At 42.8% G+C, this 20,545-nt stretch overlaps 1 protein-coding gene across 4 annotated transcripts in view; it reads left to right on the forward strand.

The window, feature by feature from the left end:
* Window positions 1-14,074, forward strand: part of TSEN2 (tRNA splicing endonuclease subunit 2) — a 48,654-nt gene extending 34,580 nt beyond the window's left edge. For all 4 annotated transcript variants that reach the window (XM_011280217.3, XM_003982498.6, XM_019825092.2 and 1 more), the window contains 5 exons: window positions 1,079-1,217; window positions 9,153-9,189; window positions 9,918-10,029; window positions 11,052-11,141; window positions 12,078-14,074. In XM_011280217.3, the coding sequence (XP_011278519.1) occupies window positions 1,079-1,217; window positions 9,153-9,189; window positions 9,918-10,029; window positions 11,052-11,141; window positions 12,078-12,137 (438 nt within the window). In that variant the 3' untranslated portion in view covers window positions 12,138-14,074. The remainder of the gene's footprint in view (window positions 1-1,078; window positions 1,218-9,152; window positions 9,190-9,917; window positions 10,030-11,051; window positions 11,142-12,077) is intronic.
* The last annotated feature ends 6,471 nt before the right edge of the window (window positions 14,075-20,545 follow it).

The following is a 20,545-nucleotide window of genomic DNA, read 5'->3' on the forward strand; positions in this document are numbered from 1 at the left end:
TTGAAGCTGTTGGATTGCTCATTTGTGCCATGAGATAACACACCCTCCAGTTTCAAAGACTAAATGAAGCGTCTTTTTTTTTTTTAAGCTTTTACAAAATTACGTTTTGGCTTTTCTGAATGTGGCCTGATATACAGTAGCTACTCTCTTGGATCTGTGAAATGTTTGGAACCTGCTGCCTTGTGGCTTTGGTGGACTTGTCACACTCGAACTCGCGACACGCACTCGTCCTTCTGCCCAGAGTGTTCTTCCACAGCCACCCCACCTCCCCCAATTTTCCCACCATCCCCTTCCATTCGGCTACTTCCTCCTCATCTCAGATGTTGCTGTCTCAGGGCAGCCTTTCCCAGGTCCTCCAAACCAGTGCTCTCTGACAGAAGTAAACACAAGCCTCAGATGGGAGCCATGTGGGTCCTTTTTAAAATTTTCTAGTAGCCGCTAGAAAAAAGGGGCGCCTGGGTGGATAAGTCGGTTGAGCATCCAACTCTTGGTTTCTGCTCAGGTCATGATCTCTGGGTCATGGGATCAAGCATGGAACCACTCTGAGCATAGAGCCTGCTCGAGATTTTCTGTCTCTCCCTTTCTCCCCCCTCCCTTTCTCTCTCTCTCTCTCTCTCTCCCTCTCCTTCCCCCTCCCCCTCCCCCTTCCCCTTTCCCTTTCCCTGCCTCTGCCCCTCTGCCAGCTCACATGTGCACATGTTTTCTCTGTCTCATAAAAATAAGGGTGGGTGGGGGAGGTAAGAGAAAAAAGGTGAAACTAATTTATATTATTTGCAAGATTTGTTTAACTCCACATTTCCAAACTTACTGAGATAGTTTACTTTCTTGTTTTCCTACCAAGTCTTTGAAATTCAATGTGTATTTTCCCCTTGAGGCACATCTCCCTTCGGGCCTGTATCTGATGCTGCCATACTGGACAGCATGGGCCTAGATCTTCTGTTAAGTCCCTCCATTGTGGGCACCATGTTCACTGCTTCCGCTCCGCACTTAGTGTAGATGTCCGTTCACTGGCTGAATGATGAGTGAACACACATACATGATCATGCCCCTCTTTTTTTTTTTTTTTTTTTAACATTAGGAGCCTTTAACAATCCTGAAGCTCTGGAAAGCTTTCCCTATAGTTCAGCCCACATTCAGGACTACGTACATGGCATACCATTACTTCCGAAGCAAGGGCTGGGTTCCCAAAGTGGGACTGAAGTATGGGACAGATTTACGTAAGTAATTCTTGACTCGGTAGGTGCGAGAACCAAGGTTCGTAGCAGATCCCGGGGTGAAAACTGAATTGGTTATATGTACTGTTGCTCATTTTTTTCTAAGATGATGCTTTCCTTCTGGCTTAGGTAAGAATATTTGGATTGAAGTGGAGGGTTTGTCCAGGAAGAGTGGAAAGGAAGTCTAAGGGGCAAGCCCAGGTTAGAAGCCTGGAGGCCGAAGTGTTCAGGTTTTTTTCTCTCACCACTCTGTAATCTGAGAAGAGAGTTTTACAGCTCTGCTCCCTCCTCTCATTAGCCACTCACTCCTATGATTTGGGGAGTCCCTCATCCTCTAGGCCTCCATTGTCACATCTAGCAAATGAGAATAATCACAGAATTAGAAGAATAATCACAGCTACCATTTGTTGAGCATCTACTATGTGTCAAACATTTTAAAATTCATTATCTCATTTAATCCCTAAAGCAGCAAAGGATACTCTTATTATTCTAATTTTTCCGATAGAGAGACTGCAGTTGTGAGAGAATGGGTCATTTGCCCCTAATAGTTTCCAGGACCAGTTACTTACGGAGCTGGGCTTTTTCTGGAGCCCAGGCCCTTAGAAACTGCATCTTCCTATCTTAAAGTAAGGCTTTTGGACCAGATGAGCACTTTATTCAACAGATCATTACGGAGACTCTTCTGTGGGTCAGGTCTTGTTAGGTACCAGGAAGACAGAGGTGAATGAGACAAACACAGAGCTGCCTTGATGGAGCTGCGTACATTCTGGCTGGGGAGATCAATAAGCAAACAAGTAAATATATAATCTAATTTCAAGGACTATTAAATACTAAGAAAAATAAAACATAGTAGAGGGATAGAAAGTCAGGAAAGTTAGGAAAAGGCTCTGAAAAGATGTGATCAAAACAAACAAAATGTGACCACGGTAGGGAACAGGCTACTTGAGAATCTGGGGAAATACATGGTAGGCCCAATGTGAACAGCAAGTGCAAAGGCCCTGAGGCAGGAATGAGCTCAGTCAGTTTCAGGAACAACATAAAAACAGGGTGTCTAGAACTTAGAGATCCCAGGGGAAGAGCAAAGAACATGGTAGGCACAGAGTGAACAGCAAGCACAAAGGCCCTGAGGCAGGGAAGTCTCAGGAACAGCATAAAGGTAGTGTGTCTAGTATTTAGAGATCCCAGGGGAGAGTTACATGAGGTGATGTCTGCAAATTAAGCTTGGACAGATTATGTAGGGCCTGGTTGTTATTCTGGTGATTAGAAGTCTTGGGAGAGTTTGAGCAAAGGAGTGACTTAAATGAATAGAACTCTCTGTCTCCTCTGTTACTGGTAGACTGTGGGATGGGGGGCAGGGGGCAAAAATGGAAGCAGATAGACTTTGTTAGGGAAGCTGAACCCAACCAACCCTGCAGACAGAATGGATGTAGGAGTTTCATTTAAGAGGAATCAGGGATAATGCTTACATACATGGATTCGTATTTTAGACATATTAAGTAAGCCCAGTGGAGATACTGTAAAATAGATGATTCTAGAGCATAGGACAGCCTTCAGATAAAAATTTAGAGTTGTCGTTGTGTAAGTGGCTCCCAAAGCCACAGGCCCGGGTCAGTGGGCATAAATCCTAGGGTCCGTGCCCAGCACTAGTGTCACTGCCAAGTCCCTCAAACTCATTTTCCTCACCTCCCAAGTGAGGGTGCTTCCTGGATGCTTTTCAGAATTACTTGTGAGGTTCAGACAAAAAATGTCAATATATTTGAAAGGTCTTCTAGGAAGTCACGGCCCCTGAGGTCTTTTGACCTGTGTCATATGGTCCTTCCAAATGCTTTGAGCCTTTTTATTTATTTTTTTTTTATTTTTTTTTTCAACATTTATTTATTTTTGGGACAGAGAGAGACAGAGCATGAACGGGGGAGGGGCAGAGAGAGAGGGAGACACAGAATCGGAAACAGGCTCCAGGCTCCGAGCCATCAGCCCAGAGCCCGATGCAGGGCTCGAACTCACGGACCGCGAGATCGTGACCTGGCTGAAGTCGGACGCTTAACCGACTGCGCCACCCAGGCGCCCCGCTTTGAGCCTTTTTAAATACCCAAAGAAAGCCAATTCATTCTTTTAAATCTTTAAATGCTCTAAACTGTGCTTAACCTGGAATCATAGGATAGTCTTCAGGAAACCCCAGCACAATATAAAATACTGTGTTTTAGATTGGTGTGTTTTTATGGGTCAAGAGTCTGAACCTTTCACTAAATTCTCAAGCGGGGAGGGAGCGTGTCTGCAGTCCAAAATAAAGGTTAAGAATTTCCTATTCCTCTAAGATAAATGATTCCTTTTGTTTGTTCCACTGCTGGATTTCAGGTACAGATATCCTAACTCAGGGTTACCACACGAATGATCAGGATTAGCTTGAGATTAGTTTGCTAGGTTTCCACGTAATTGTGTTGGCCACAGTTCACGATGTTTAAATAAGTTATGTGCCCATTTTCCTTCCTTGGCTTCCTGCCCTGTTCTCCTTTTCATACTCCTGTAAGAGTAGCCACTCAGTGTAAACACTTGGCAGGTCTTCTTCAGCTTTTTCATTGTAGGAGTGAAACTTGAATTAGAACTTTCCAGTCAAGAAGTCTGCAGGGACACATTGAGAAGTGGCAGGGGGCTAGTAAAGAGAGCTCTTTGGGTTCATAGCCAGCTCTGCCTCTTTACTGTGTGACCTCAAGCAAATTACTTCTGAGTTTCCATTTGCTCATCATATAACATGGATAACACCATAACTTACGCACACATTTAAAACATCTTCATAAAAACTAAAATAAAAAGTTGCAGGGGACAGGAGCCTATGTTGAGTGCCTTCTAAGCATACCTTATCTCATGTATTTTCAATACTAAGCCATATTTTTGAATGAAGAGTAATTTTAAAACCAAAACTGCCTCATGGGGATGGTTGAAAGGACAGATGTTTTTTTAAAAGAAATGAAACAACTGCTATTTTCCAACTCCCCAGAGGCCTTTGCCACAGCTGGGTCATATCATGTAACTTCAGGCTGCTTGTATAATTAATTTGAGACCAGGTCTCTGGCCCAGCAGCAACATGAAGGGTGTCTTCACATTTCCTGCTTTAGCAGAGGTTCACAAGCAGTGCTAGCCTGGGATAAGAGGAACAGCTTGCTGGGGTGCCTGGCTGGCTCAGTTGGGAGAGCATGTGACTCTTGATCTTGGGGATGTGAGTTCAAGCCCCACATTGGGTATAAAGATTACTTAAAATCTTTAAAAAAAAAAAAAAAGAAGAAGAAAAGAGAAAGGAAAAGTAGGGTTGCCTGAGTGGCTCTGTTGTTGAAGCATCTGACTCTTGATCTCAGCTCAGGTCATGATCTCACAATTGTGATATCTAGCCTTCTCTCTCTGTCTCTCTGCCCCTCACCCCCTCACTCATGCACACATGCTCACTCGCTTGCTCTCTCTGTGTCCCTCTCTCTCAAAAAACAAAACAAAACAAAACAAAAACCCACAAAATTTAAAAAGAGGCACGGTTTCCTAAACTTTACCTCTTCTCTGGGCACAGTTCCTTGGTGGCCGCTGTTTTTTAGCAATATTATTTTGAGGGTTGATGACCTAATCACACATACCCTAGAACTGCCAAGACAGGTTAAACCCAGGACATCCTCTCTTGACCATTGTTTCTGTTTACAGAGGTAATGACTCATGACAAAGGGCCCTTATGAAATTCACATCTTATCAGGGAAACTCTTCCCTTGAATAAATCTTGTCAATCACATTTCATTCTAGGAGTGGTACTCGAGCTAGTGATATGGATCTCAAATCAAGTGCAGCTGCTGAGCTACTTGACCTTGATCACCCACTGATGAAAACTAGACTAGAAACCAAGTGGGAGCCTTTCCTTATATTCCCCACCCAGAAGCTCCTATAGCTGCTGGCTCTTATGGCAACCGGGCACCTTGCCTTGGTGCTTCTCTTCCCTCGTCTTATTTACTCTTCATACTCCTGTGAGGCGTGTGGCATTCACCTCCTTTTATAATGCGCTGAGGAAATTACTGTTTAAAAGGGTCAAGGGAGTTGCCAAGGGTCCCACAGCAAGTAGGTGCAGAGATTAGCTCTGTCTGGGTCCAAGCTCCGTGTACCACGGAGTGGTACTTCTCTGCCAGCCAGAAAGCGAAAATCCAACTCAAGGTGTAGATTTTTTGTTTTTTTCTGACGCAGGCAGCTACTGGTTGATGTAACTTAAGATCTAGTTACTCCCAAGCCTCCTTCCCATACACTCCAGTTTTGGATTTGCATTGACTAAGTTCGGTCATGTGATTTCGCAGATGCCTGCAAATTAGAAGTCAGAGGACAAGTGGAATAACGGGAGCTGTTAGAAGCCAACAGAGTTTACAGGATTCCCAGAGCCCAGAGGAACCGTCCTGGGCATGGCGCCCCACCTAGAGACTGAGCCAGGGAGGGGCTTTAGAGCAGCTCCTCTGTACTCCTCATGGAACAAGGAGGTGCACCTTCTTCTGTCTCCCTTTTTGGTTCTTTCCTGAACCACTCTCTTGGCTTCTTTTCTAGTCAAATTTTTTAAATACTTTAACATTTTCCACATCTGCGCATATAAGCCTTAGTATTTCTGCATGCAGCTCGTAAGAATAGGGACGTTCTCCTACATAACGGTAATACCGTACTATACCCAACAGAAATTAGAAATTTTCTTTTTTCTTTTTTAATTTTTCTTAACATTTATTTTATTTTTGAGAAAGAAGGAGACACCAAATTTGAAGCAGGCTCCAGGCTCTGAGCTGTCAGCATGATCTTGAACCCACAAACCATGAGATCATGACCTGAGCCGAAGTTGGACGCTTAACCAACTGAGCCACCCAGGCGCCCCTAGAATTTTTCAATATCACCAAATTATCAGAAAATTTAAATTTTCTTCTGCTGTCCCCAAAATGTGTCTTGTGGCTGTGCGGGGGGATGTTGTTTTTGTTTTCAATACCAGCTCTAGTCACAGTTCACTTACCACATTTGGTATTATAGGTTTCTCTTTTATTTTGCTATGGCTGCCATAATAAATTACCACATACTGGGGTGGGGGGCTTAAAGCAACAGAAACTGGGGCGCCTGGGTGGCTCGTTGGTTAAGTGTCCAACTTTGGCTCAGGTCATGATCTCGCAGTTCATGGGTTTGAGCCCTACATCAGGCTCTGTGCTGATGGCTCAGAGCCTGGAACCTGCTTTGGATTCTGTGTCTGTCTCTCTCTCTCTCCGCCCCTCCCCTGTTCATGCTCTGTCTCTCTCTCTCAAAAATAAACATTAAAAAAAATTTTTTTTTAGAAAAACTGCATAAACTTATTCTCTCACAGTTCTGGAGACCAGACATTCACAGGACCATTCTCTCTCCAGAGGCAGTAGGGGAACTCAGTCCCTTGTCTATAGTGTTTCTAGTGGCACTGGGTGTCCCTTGGCTTATCACTCCAGTCTCTGCAAAGAACCTTCTTCAAACAAGGCCACATTCACAGATTCAGGGATTAAGATGTAGACGTACCTTTTGGGGGCCACGATTCACCCCACTACGGCCTCTTTAGCTTTTTTAAGTCTAAAACGGTTTCTCTACCTTGTTGGTTTTTCATGATACTGAGTTTTCTTGAAAACTCCTAGAGGATATCCCACATTCTAGATATGTTCGATTGTTTCCTCATCATTAGACTCCATCTCACCGTTCTTCAGCATGCATGGGTGTTCTGTGTATTTATTGTGCCCCATCAGGAGGTACTTAACATCAGGCTGTCCCACTGTATGATCACGTGGCCGAAGTGACCATTGTCAGATGTCTGTTGTAAAATTACATTTTTCCTTTTGTAATTAACAAGGAATGTGTAGGGTGAGACTGTGCATATCTGGTTCCCTGATAATTATAACAGTTGCCCGAATTAATTTCTTACACTAATCATCATTTTGTAATTCTGTCGTTCCTTCCACACGCCATCTCTGACGTTCACTTAAAAGAAGGAGCTTTCCCTTCATTTCCCCGTTCTTTCAGACTTTATTTTTGAATGCCCAGGATTTCGTAGAGTTCCAAAGTTTTCATCTTTCTGCTTGAGAGGCATTTTTGTAAAAACAATTTTACTTTTCCCTCTGAATATGCTGTCATCATTATGATTACTATCCTAGGTAACATTTTGAACCCTTACTTTATGCCAGCCACCATGTCAATGCCTCTACATTCAGTCACTACGCCAGGTTTTTTATAATAAGGAAATTGAAACAGGGTGTCATCATGTCGTCTTGATACTGCTAAGACTTGAACTTGAGTCTGTCTGATGTCAGTGTTCATGCTTTTAACTTCTAAACTCTACCATCATCATCAGTCATCTGAAGTGACCCAACCTGTAGGTAAGAGCTGCTTTCGAGCTGTGAATGTTCCAGTGTTCCAGATGCACATGAGATTCAAGGTGTGTGCCTGATCATAAATAATGGTATTTGAGGGCTAGAAAAGGTCTCAATTTCCCCTTGTTCTTCATTTTGTAATTCTGGACACTGAGGCTCAGAGATATTAGTAACTTGTTTCGAGTCACACCTCCAAGAATGGCAGAGACTGGACAGGAAACAAAACTCCTGAATTCAAGTTTTTTCCAGTACGTGGTTTCTTTCCACTGCGTCTCAAAACATTGAGGATTGTATGTTGGGGTATTTACTTAAATTTGTGCCCTTACACAGTGAATTTGAGCTGCTTGCCAAATCCTTTAAATATACTTTAAATAGGAAATAAAATAATAAAAAGGAAATGTGACCCTAGAAAATGTACTCTAGGTGAAGGGTTGCTGTATTGTCTCTAGGATCCTACAGGGTTACTAACTGAGGCTGTAAAGTTGGCTCTGAGCTTGCTGAGCCTTAGGGAAATGGGATTAGCTACAGTACTGTTACGGCCAAAAAGGAAAATTCTGTCAATTCTTCAATGGATAAAAAGTTTTTCTGCTTTGATTTGCACTGGCCACAAGCTTACAGATGTAATTGTGTATTAGTAAAGGTAATTTTTATAGCTATAGTTACATATAAACCCCAAATCTCAGAGGCCTAACAATTGCATTGCACGTGAAATTCAAAACCAGTATCTCTGAGTGGTGGGCCAGTCGACTCCCAAAGGTGCTTCAGGAGCCCAGGTTGCTTCCTTGTGGCTCCATGGCCTTCACCACATGGCTTTCAAGGTCACCTTCAAAAAGGAATAAGCACACAATTGGTGCATGGAAGGGTTTTATGGGCCAGGCTTTCTGCTTGGGAAACTGAGAGACAGGGTCTAGCCATGTGCCTGGAAAGAGAGGAGAAATAGGTTTGATGAACAGATAGCTACTCCCTACCACAGACTGTGTGCCTCTGCAGGATTCCGTGCACAGTTCCAGAGTCCACGTGGCAGAGTCCCTGCTCCAGGCTCTTTTGGGCACTGGCTTTTGAGCTCCATAGGTTAAATCAGTAGGGCAGACCAATCTCCACAAGTGGCACGTATGGTTACTCATCTCTAGTACCAACACTCAAGTCAACTTGTACCTAGCCAGAGTAGCTCAGGCACTTTGAATTGCACTGATGTGAAATTAATAACAAAATGTTATTATATGAGCTTCACATGTTGTGACATTATTTCACATTCTCACTCTGGAGATTGTAAGACAAGAGGCAAGACAAAAATCACTTGTATTTCAGTTTGGATTTCATTTGTGGGGTGAGGGTGGGATGAGAATGTTCGGGTCCTGGCCACAGATTTGCTTTATTAATTGCATTTTGTTTCAAGGGGGGGGGAAAAAACCAGTTTGGGTTTTAAAAATAGACCACTGGACATTTTGCACATTACCCATGTACAGATAATTGGGTATTTATAGCTCTTTGGAGAAGAGAAAACATCAATAATACAGTAAGATTTTGATTTTAAGGGGTTATATATTTTCTTTCTTTTTCTTTGCAGTGTTGTATCGAAAAGGCCCTCCATTTTACCATGCAAGGTTTGAAGTGATTTTTTTTTAATGTTTTATTTATTTTTTGAGTGAGAGTGTAAAGTGGGGGAGGGGCAGAGAGAAGGGGACAGAAGATCCAAAGTGGGCTCTGTGCTGACAGGCTGACAGCAGCACACCCAACATGGGGCTCGAACTCATGAACCGTGAGATCATGACCTGAGCCCAAGTCGGATGCTCAACCAACTGAGCCACCCAGGTGCCCCTGCAGTGATTTTTTAAGTAAGGTAATGGCTTCAAAGGACAGGAGGAAATTTCTGACCTCCAGTGACCTCCTGTGCCACAGAAACAATTACAATCATGTTTCTCTTGGCCTGTTAGGAATAGATGCTCTGCAACTGTGCTTTATACACTAATGTTGTACTATGTACATAGTAATAAATAGGTTATAATATGTTTTAGTATTACACATTCAGTTAATCTATGCAGTAATTGTTCATCTTTATATCAGTGAGTATCTAAACAGTTGAATGAATTCACAGCTTTCTTGTTGGGTAAAGTATTTCTGTTCTCTCCTTGTCACTGTTGAGATCGGCCTGAAAGTTTGTAATGTAAAGTAGGAGTTTTTCATTAATATTTTTCCCAATAACGTTGTAGGAGAATTTGGGAGGAGATGGTGTACATTTTATTTTCTGTATCTTTGTTCTTGGTAGAACAAGCATTATTCTTTTTAAAGAGGTTGATTTCATGCTTTTTAATGCCCTCTGTGTGTCTTCCAGTTATTCTGTCATTATTGAATTAGTCGACGACCATTTTGAGGGCTCTCTTCGCAGACCTTTCAGCTGGAGGTCACTGGCTGCCTTGAGCAGAGTTTCGGTTAATGTCTCCAAGGTAACGACATCAGCTTTGGCATTCACAAGTCATTTAAATGCTTGGATTTTTTTTCTTAAATGTAGTAGAATCATAAAAGTCATCTGTAGGAACTTCACAGTGTTCCTGCCAGTGAAGTTCTAAAAAGGTGGGGGGCTAGAAGCTGACCTCTTCTCGTGTTCCCTGCCCCTACCCTCTGGTACTGAGCACCACGAATTGAGCTTCAAAGATCCCTAGTGATTGATGTTGGTGGGCATTGCCTCCCTTCCCGGGCCTGCCGTCAACACACGCTCAAAAGTTACTCACACACATTCACAAAGGAGTCAAAACATTGATTTCTTTTCAAAGCTAGCAGATCTCTTGAAGAGAGAGGAAGGATATTAGTATTTATAGTTAAACACTGTATATGTTTTGTCACCACCCTGTTGGTATCCTTATCCCTAAGAGTGAGGAATCAGAGTCAGAGACGTTAAGGGACAAACCCAAGATCATGCAGCTTATATGCAGAATGGGGATTCAGACCCAGAGTCATCTGACTGCCGGACTTGTCTTCTGCCATATCCTGCTCCCGTCAAGATAGGAGGGAAATTTCATCTTACCCCAGGACTGCTAAGGATGAAAGCTTTGTGTGTTCTCTGTTACTCAATAACTTGCTAACCAAACACAGACTGTGAGCCCCTCTGAGTCTGTCCCACTGCTGCTGGAGGTGCTGTGGGAGGTGACACCAGAAGACCCAGCAGAGGCCAGGGGGCAACTGCCTTGTCTGCAGGTGAAGCTGCTTAGGTTTAGCCTGTAAAAAATAGCTTTATCTTTTAGAAATAGGAAATCTGTACTGTTTCTAGTATTTTTACACCCATTGTATGGGCCTGGTCCTTAGTTAGATCCCAGGCCCATTCGTGTTCCTGGAGGAAACCAGTGTGCTTTGTGAGTTTCCAGGAGCACTCAGTGGGAGGGAGTGGAGACTGCCTGCACTTCCTGATCACGCACCCAAATTTATATTATTATTGTGTGGGATGTGGAGATTGTTCTTTGTTTCTCAATAGGAACTTATGCTGTGCTATTTGATTAAACCCTCTACCATGACTGACAAAGAGATGGAGTCACCAGAGTGTATGAAACGAATCAAAGTTCAGGTAGGTAAACTCAGAGACAAGTTCATGGCATCCTAAAGACCGTATCCACTGTATTGTGTCCTCTGGAACACGTGGTCCCAAGAAAAGAAAGGAAAACCTCTTGCCTTGGTGACAGGAAGCCCCCGCAGGCCCTCTCCCCACTGAGCCTGCTCTCAGTCCCCCTTAACTCCTGCTGCTGCTTTACCTGCAATGTCATCTGGCTCCCATCCCCACCATTCAGCTGAAACTGCTCTCACAGGCGGCCTGGGACCGCCCAGCCAAGCCTCTCCCAGGTCCCAGTCTTCCTGGAGAGTTTTTCTCTGGCAAGACTGCCACATTCATCATGCTGTCCCCCAGGGTTACTCGCTATTTCTGCAAGTAACTGCCTGTCTGCCTGTGACTCCTCCCCCACATGCAGCCGTCCTCGTCCTCTTTCATCTCTAACATTGCACCCCATCTCCTTGTTCACACCACTTGGTCCCTCTACAGCCCCACCAGTCGCCATTCGGCTTCCCCGGCCTCAGCGCCTCATCCATCCAATTTGTCTTGCCTGTGCCCACTAGGTTAGCTGTTCCTAAAATGCCAGCCCAGATCCACTTCTCCCTTCTCAGTGCCAGCCCGGATACACCAGATGCATACCCGGATACATCTCAGATTTGGTTCTCGTGCTAGCTTTCAGATTGCTTTTCCTGAAATGTCCCAGTGGGATACCAAGGCCAAGGCACATTTAGCTTTTAAAATCTTTGTGTGATTATGGTAGGTAGTATTTGCGTATAAGGTGTGTACTGCCAGCCTTCACATTTTCTCCAGATGTTTCAGTAACAAGGAATAGGAACAGGTGTCATCATTATACAGACAACTCTTTGTGAAATGTTACTGTGATGTCACACACCTAGCATGTTCTTTCATTTCTGATGTTGAAACTTTCAGTCACCTTTTTATTTTGATTGGTTGCAGGAGGTGATTCTAAGCCGTTGGGTTTCTTCACGAGAGAGAAGTGACCAAGACGAACTTTAACAATTCAACCTCAGAATTCTGATTTACCAACAAATACTGTTGAGTGTCCTACAGTAAGCCAAGTTCTGTGTGAGGTAAAAAGTCCTCTTACTATAATCGCCCAGTAATTGAAAAGTTCTAAAGGGCATGGACCCCCCATCACCAAAAAGCAATTAGTATTTTAAAAGATAAAATGACACAGGGGAGAACAAAGAGCCCTCTGCTGGCCTTCAGATTCTGTTCTTGAGTAAGTCACTGACCCTGACTGATCCTGAATTTCTCATCTGTGGGCCCGCATCCTCACCCATTCAGTAAGCACATTGGACTAGATGGGTTCCAAGAGGACTCTTCCAGCTACAGGAAAATTCTGTTACTCTCTGATTTTACCTGACAATGACAGTAGTTTACATTTATGTGACACGGTACAGTTTCCCAAACTCTTTTCTACGCATGCATCTCATTACTCACATCCAGTGTGTTCCTGAGAGTGTGCTGGAAAGGAGACTTGGGGATTATAAGACTCTGTGTGCCAATATGTTAAATGGAAAAAATGATGTGTCTCATCTTTTCTAAGAACTTCAACCAATTACTCAACCCTGGAAAATCCACTTATTATCTGTCCAGGATTTCTGTATCATAAAGCCTTTCAAAAACATCATCACCTAATCATTAACTCTCAGCTCACTGATGGGCACATTTGTGTCCAGTACACCACAGTATTATACAGTATTAGATAAAAATTGCATCTTGCTTCAGTGAACTTGTTTGTAAAATAAAGATAGGTAGTGAAATAATGTATGAGGATACATTATGAATGCAGTTAGCATTTAGTAAAACTCAGTAAACAAAGCCCTTTTCAAATTGGTTACATACCAGTGAAGGTTTTGCAGGGCAGCAGGGGTGGAGGGGAAGATGAGCAGGAGGGAAGCCAGTGACAGCCTGAGGGAAACAGGTGTGTGAGATTCGTCCAGTGTCCAAATTCAAGACAATGGCAGTCTTCTCTTTGACACTGCATACCCCGGAAGTGGATGGTGAGAGCTGGAATGTTTGCATTCCTGTGATGTGTGGTCTCGGAGCTTCCGGTGGCCTGAGATTCCACCTGATGTCATTTTTGAACATGGTGCTTCTGTTCACATCATGATCCTGCTCTCTCAACAGAAGCATTAGATCTGCATGATCTACATTTTAAAGATTTGGCATTCAAATAAGGGAGCTCCTCTTTTTCCCTCGGATGCAGACCAATATGATTACCAATTTGAAAGAGCCTCTCAGTAATACGCCTTTTTGCTGTACGTTAGCGATACTAGTAGCTCAACATTTTTACTACCCGCTTTGCTCTCACCAGGCTCCTTAGCAAAGTCAGAGACTTGGCTTTCAAACATCATCACTTTTTTAAAACCCTGAAAGTCAGCAAAAATTTCAGGCGCTATTTTTTTCCCCATTTCATCTGTCATTTGTGGTGACACTTCTCTCCATACCCAGTCAGTGCATCATATGCCTTGATGGTAAAAACTCTTCTGTGAATCCTTCATCACAGTTCTGTCATCCTGTGAGCACCCACATCACCTGCTTATCTTCTGCTAATGTGCCTTCATGTAAACTCTTAAACTGTAAAGGCTTCATGTAAAGGCTACAGTAAAGATGTGGAAAAGCCACAAGACTACACAGATACTACTTATAAACGAAAGCTCTAGAAGGATGTCCAAAAGCACCATCTTTAAACAAGCCTTGTATGAAAGATTTTCCTCCTTCATGTACACCGTCTGAACATGCTGCAGTGGGCCATGCACTCTTCAGCATTTCCCTAGGGCCCTGGGGTTCTGGAATGATGTACCAGCAAAGGTTTTGGGTTACATGAGCTTCACAGTTACCAGCTAAAAGCAGTATTAGCTTGTCTTTAGATGTATTATGTCCTGGCACTTTTTTCTTACCTTCTGAAATAAATGTAACAGATGGCATGTGTTTTTTTTTTTTTAAAAAAAGCTCAGGTTCAGCAAGATTGGAAATTTGCTCTGTGATAAAACCACCTTCACAAATGGCTGTGGTTCAGTGGGGAGATGCTGCCGCCTTAGAGAGAAGTTGCTTCACCCACTCTCTTCCAAGCATGTTTTATGTGGTTCTTAAATCTCAAACCTCCGAGATTTGCTTTAAAACTGGAATTCTTCACCAAATCCTCTCTCTCAGCTCTCCCAAGGTGTCTAAGCTGCCCAGTGTACCAGCATGTGCTCAGTAGCATCACGCTGACTGGCCATGCACCCTCCATACAAGAATTTCACTGGCTTTATAACAGCACACCACACTCAAGAACGCCGCAAAACTTTGTGGAACCAGCACTTTTTACAAGTTGTTTTGTTACCCAGTGCAAAAAATATATACACAAAAAAGAAGGAATACATACTTGGCCAAGACTGTATCTTTTATGTGACCACCTTTCTCAACTATCACTTCTAATTTTTTTTTCCTAATAAAGGGGATTTCTTGGGCCTTTAAAACTCCCATACTTTAATAGCACCTGGTTGGCTCAGTCAGTTCAGTGTCCAACTCTTGATCTTAGCTCAGGTCGTGATCTCACGGTTTGTGGGATTGAGCTCCTCACTGAGCTCTGTGCTGACAGCACGGAGCCTGCTTGTGATTCTCTCTTTCCCTCTCTCTCTCTGCCTGTCCTGCTCACGTGCTCTCTCTCTTTCTCAAATAAGTAAAGTTTAAAAAAAAAATCACCTACTTTCTTCTTGGGCTTTTCCAGTGCCATAAGAGACGTTTTTACTTAAGACAGCAGGGGAAATGATGCGACAATACAGCACACGTCTAAACAGCACAAGCATGGAGCAGTCAGCTAAGACCAGCACATGCCATGTGGTCTGGACACTCGCAACTTGAGTGATTTTGCTGACGACTCCTATATTCATTGTTTTGTATTTGGATAGCCAATATACCATTTTTTTTGTAAATAGTTACAGCAGATATTCAGATAGTAGAGTTTAAGATGGGGCAGACCCCTGTGTTCTTGCTTATCACACAATAGGCTTTTTTTCCAATACAGAAAATCAATTTGATTTCAACAACTACAAATACATGGAAAATGGGAATTGAAATTTAAAAATAAAAACAGTATCATTTAAAATAATAACATAAATCATGAAATACTAAGGTATAAATCTTAGAATCACACAACAGACTTTTGACTTCAAATGGTGGGAGCCTCCACAGGACGAAGGTTTGAGGCTCAGAGACGTGACCACCCCACACCACCGCCATGGAGTGCGAGCGGAGGACTTGACCCCAGAGCTCTCAGTCCTATTTAGTGCCTTTATAAGATCTCCACAGCTAAAGTGACACCAACCTAGAAAAGCATGTGAAGTCAGAAATACGTCACCATTAGGGCCTGAGTGGAGGTTAGAAAGGAAGGCTGCCCAACACTCCAGGCAGGCCTGGTACATGCTGGTACATCTGGGTGGTGGTCCCCTGCCTCAGTGTTGGGGTGCAGCCTGGGGCCCCCACCAGGAACATGCTCGTGCATCTGGTTTTGGCATAATCTTCAGGAGGTTCACAGATTCCATGAGGACCATCTGTGGACCCCACTTACAAACCTGGAAGCGTTGTGTGGTTCTTAACTTGTAATTAGTCTCCACAGAGATAATTTTATTGAAGGCTGGGTAATGGGGTGAGCCTTCTACAAAGGAACCAGTCGTAGCTCAGCTCTCCTGTGCACAGCAAGTCGAGAGCTGAGGGCTGTTCTGTGGCCAGAAGGGCTGTTCTGTCAGCTCAGTGAACTGCATTACCTTCATGCTGCCTCCTGAAGAACCCATGGCTAGAACAGGTCGGTCACCCTTGGGAGGTGGGGCCAGCTGGGCAGCAACAGGACACCGATAAATGGTTCTGTATTGCAAACCTGCCCTGCCTTTAAGGCACCACCTCCTCAGGTTAGACTGAGTAGCTTACAGTTATCAGGATTATTTTTTAAGTTTATTTTATATTTATTTATTTTGAGAGAGCACAGGCAGGGGAGGGGCAGAGAGAGAGAGGGAGACAGGGAATCCCAGGCAGGCTCTGCAATGTCAGCACACAGCCCATCGCTAGGCTCAAACCCACAAACCTTGATGACCTGAGCTGAAATCAAGAGTTGGATGCTTAACCTCTTGACCAACCCAGTTGCCCCAGTCTTCAGGATTTTTAAAATGTTGAGACTGTGGTTGTCAGCACTTGCTTGGTTTCTTTAATTGGCCTTGGCTGGATGACAAGATGGCTGTGGTTACGTGCTTTGGAGTCAGACACAGGTTTGCATCCCAACTCATCCCCTTACTCACCATGTGATCTTAACCTGTTTCTTCATCTATAAAATAGAATTAATGTTCTCAGCCTTCACATACAAGGGAATCCTGTTCAGCCACAAAAAGGAGTGAAGAGCTGGTACGTGCAACATGGATGGATCTCAAACACGTATCAAGTGAAAGAAATGCCACATAGTGTTTCATTCCAGGTATATATCCAAAATAGGTAAATCCATAGAGAACACAGATCAGTGGTTCCCAGGGTCAGTGGGGGAGGACTAAGGAGCAACTGTTTGGTGGGTCCAGAGTCTCCTTTAGAGGTAATAGAATGTTTTGGAAGTGGAGGTGATGGTTGCACAACACTGAATCTACTAAGTGCAGAATCTTTCCCTTGAAAATAGGTTTATGGAATAAGAATCTCACCTCCATGAGAAAAAAAAAAAAAAGTAAAAATAATAATGATGTCCAGAGGCTTGCTGGAAGATTAAGTGGCTTGGCCCTTACAAGGTGCTTATTAGTACCATGCCTGGCTCGTGATGGACTTCCAGTAATTTCCAGCTATGCTGATTCATTTGGTGAGACGAGGAAATTCTGTCTTAAGAACCACCATTACCCATCATCTGAAGGCAGTGATTTGTGCAGTCGCTTATCGTATGTTGATTCTCTTAGCTTCAGTTTTAGAGACTGACATTTTTCTGACCTCATTCCCAGACTGTGCGGGGAAATCCCGATGTCTGTGCCTGTACTGGCCTAAGTTCTCCTGTAAGGAGACTCAGTTCTATTAAGTGATTCATACAGGGATTGGCAGGGATTAAACCAACATGAATGGGACGTGGTTTTAGGCAGTTTAACCGGGATTGAGCTGCTCAGGTTTCCCTACATTTTTGAGCATAGTCTGTACACAAGTCTGAAAAGTCATTGTTACTTGTGGAATAAAATTTTGATTCCGTCTTTTTTTTTTTTTTTTTGCCCTTATTGTTAAAGCATTGTCATTTTCTTTCTTTCTTTTTTTTTTTTTTTTAAGTTGCTGTTTACTTGAATTGGTTTTTAACTTAGTTTTCCCCTTGTGGAGTACTTAGGTTGAAAAGAAATGAGTTATCTTCTCCCCACCACCTACCTCCCATTTGTGATTTTACCAACTAAATTGATTTCTTAAAAATCTGATTACAGACTCAAATAATTATACCATGAATGTTAACTTCCATGAAACTAACTGAGGTCCATTTCTAAAATTGAGAGTTATCTAATGCTTGATTTATCTTCAATCTTTACTTTTTTTATATATAAGCTGAAAAAGTTTAGTCTTTCTACCATTTCGTGTAATACAGGGAGACATCCTGTAGGAGTACATGATATGAAAAAGCACATTTGTGAAACTGTTAAACTAAGAGGTAGTGTTTTTTTTTAATTTCAAAGTAATTCACTCTTTTTTAAAAAATGAAAGATTGCAAACATTTAAGATGTTCAGAATCTTTTTATTTTCAGAAACAATGTTACACAGGTAGATATTCTTCCTTTTATTTTAATGTTTATTTATTTATTTTTGAGAGAGAGCTGGGGAGGGGCGCAGAGAGAGGAAGACAAAGAATCCCAAGCAGACTCCACACTGATATTGCAGAGCCCCTTGTGGGGCTCGAACTCACCAACCATAAGATCATGACCTGAGGTGAAATCAAGAGTCAGATGCTTAACCAATTGAGCCACCCGGGTGCGCCTCTTCCTAACTTTTAAGTAGCACGTTCTGATAAAGTAGGAAGAATGGCATTAGAAAAACCTAGGTCCAAATTCCAAGTCTACACTAGGGAAACAGTGGTGACCTTGGGAGCCTTCCCATATCACTCTGAACCTTAGCTTTCTCACCTGTGAAATGGAAATGATCACAGCATGCTGAGTGTGTTTTGTGGACTAAATGAAAGTGTCTGGCATGAAGCGTGTGTACTTTTTCCTCTTTCAGATAAACCAAAAGTATAAGCACTGCCATAGTTGTTTTCTCTAGGAAATGTAAAGCCTATTTTATGCCCTGGTAGGTGACAGTGGAGGAGAAGGAGGTGACAGAAAAATAGTTGGAGGTAAAGTAGTGAAGACAGCTCTGGGGATGGCGAGAAGTTTCTCCTCTGCAAGGGGAGCCAGAAATGGCCATTGTGTGTTTTTTCTAAAATAATGTTTATTAGGTTTTCCTGGTTATAGGAGTAATTCATGCATGCTCTGAAAGCTTTGGGGAAATGCTTTGGGCGGATCATTCTAGACTTTCAAATCAGTTAACCCTGAGGCTAACTTTATGACCTTGCAGTGAAAAGGAGCCCAGCAGTCAGTCATTACTTGAGGGTTGATGAGGACTAGATGTGTGCCTAGGGCAGCACTAGACCATGAGATGAAGAGATGCATTGTGGGGGTGCCAGTTCTGGAGAACTCTTCTGGGAAGCAGAGTTGGTGCCAATGCTGACTCTCCTCATCCTTCAGTTAGCATTTAGCTGGTATGATCAAAGAAACTTAATGGAAGGATTCTCAGTTCATAATTCTGCAAAACTGAGCAACATTGCCATCTATGGGTGTTATGTCAGTGCTTAATTTCCTTCATTAGGGGTAATGTTTGTAAGGCGGTACTGTGATTTTTATGAGAGGGAATTTGTAGCCTCCTGAAGTGAAAGAAGAAATAGGCTGACTGCTGCCATTCTCACCCCCAGGTTGGAGAGCAGTCCCTAAAACAGGGACTGGAGGCCGTGAAAGCTTTGTTTGAAAATCAAGGAATGCTGCACTAAGAGAAAGCGTGAAATTGCATTTTTAACATTCACCCTTCTTATTTTATCCGAATTTTTATGACATGTATTTCCATTCCCTGTTTGAATGTCAATGGAAGCACAATCTTTATTTTCTCCTTTATCTTCTCTAATGGTGGCAAATGGTGGCCCAGTGGTTATGTGCACGGCCTTCACAGTCAAACCTAGATTTGATCTCTGGTTTTCCCACTGTGTGACTTTGGGCAAGTCATTTCCTCAGTTTCCCTTTTCATGTGCAAATTGGGCATATTGTTAGTACCTACTTCTCAAGGTGGTCTTAAGGATTAAAAGGGAAGAAAGATTAAGAAATTTACTCAGGTATGGAGTCCTTAATGAATACTCATTAATTACAGCTGCTCTGATTATCAATAATTGGGTAAAGAACTGGACCAGAGAAGTAGAGTCCAAAAATAGTGTGTTAAGAGAATAGGGACAAACTGGAATATATCCCAAACTCAACACTCGATTTTTCATCTTTATCCAGTCAAGTCTTTAAAACTTCTTGAACACCACAGAATAGTAGTCATGATTCTGTTTAAAGCGGTATATGTTCTGGGTGGGAAGTTTTGTTTCTCTTAAAAGGACCCAAACTTATAAATGCAAATGTTGGTGTGCCGTGCATTTTCCCCCCACTGAATTTGCCAAGTTCTGAAACATTACCCAAATGCCTCCTTGGTAACAGGCTTTACGGATCTGTAGCAAGTTTTCTGAATATCTTTATTATGGGTAAATTACCGGTTCCTTAAAGATGGATTTGGTTTTTTGGAAATTAGACATCATTTATTTGGTGCCATAGCTGGGGCATAAGATTAGATGTGGCAGTATATCACATTTGGTCAAAAACAAAGTGAACTCTGGAAGCAGTTTCCAGAGAGGAATCCTGAAACATTTCGCTCCTTGGCTAAAGTTCAGTGATTATTTGCGCATATGAATTCTGATGTGGTTGTTAAGTCACCTCATTTCTTCATAATTACTCCTTCCACCTGTTCCCCCTTCCTTCCCCTGAAGGTGTTAGAGAAAGAAGTCCACCTTTCCTTGTATCCTTCCTGAATTATGCATTTAAAGTAGACAGAGGAGGGGCTCCTGGCTGGCTCAGTCAGTGGAGCCTGCGACTCTTGATCTCAGGGTCGTGAGTTCGAGCCCTACACTGGGTGTAGAGATGACTTAAATAAATAAATAAAGTTTAAAAAATAATAAAGTAGGCAGGGGATGTGCTTTGCCTTGGTAAACTCAATACCCTGATCTCCTCATGTGAGGTCAGGCAAAATGAATGAAACAGAATGACTTGAGGAATTGCCATCCACTTTGCATATATGCTCATAAAGGCTAATTGAGAAGTGGAACCTGTTTCCTGACTTAGATTCCAAGACCCTGGCTTACTTGC

This window comes from Felis catus, chromosome A2 (genome assembly GCF_018350175.1).
Source record: "Felis catus isolate Fca126 chromosome A2, F.catus_Fca126_mat1.0, whole genome shotgun sequence".
Lineage (NCBI taxonomy): Eukaryota > Metazoa > Chordata > Mammalia > Carnivora > Felidae > Felis > Felis catus.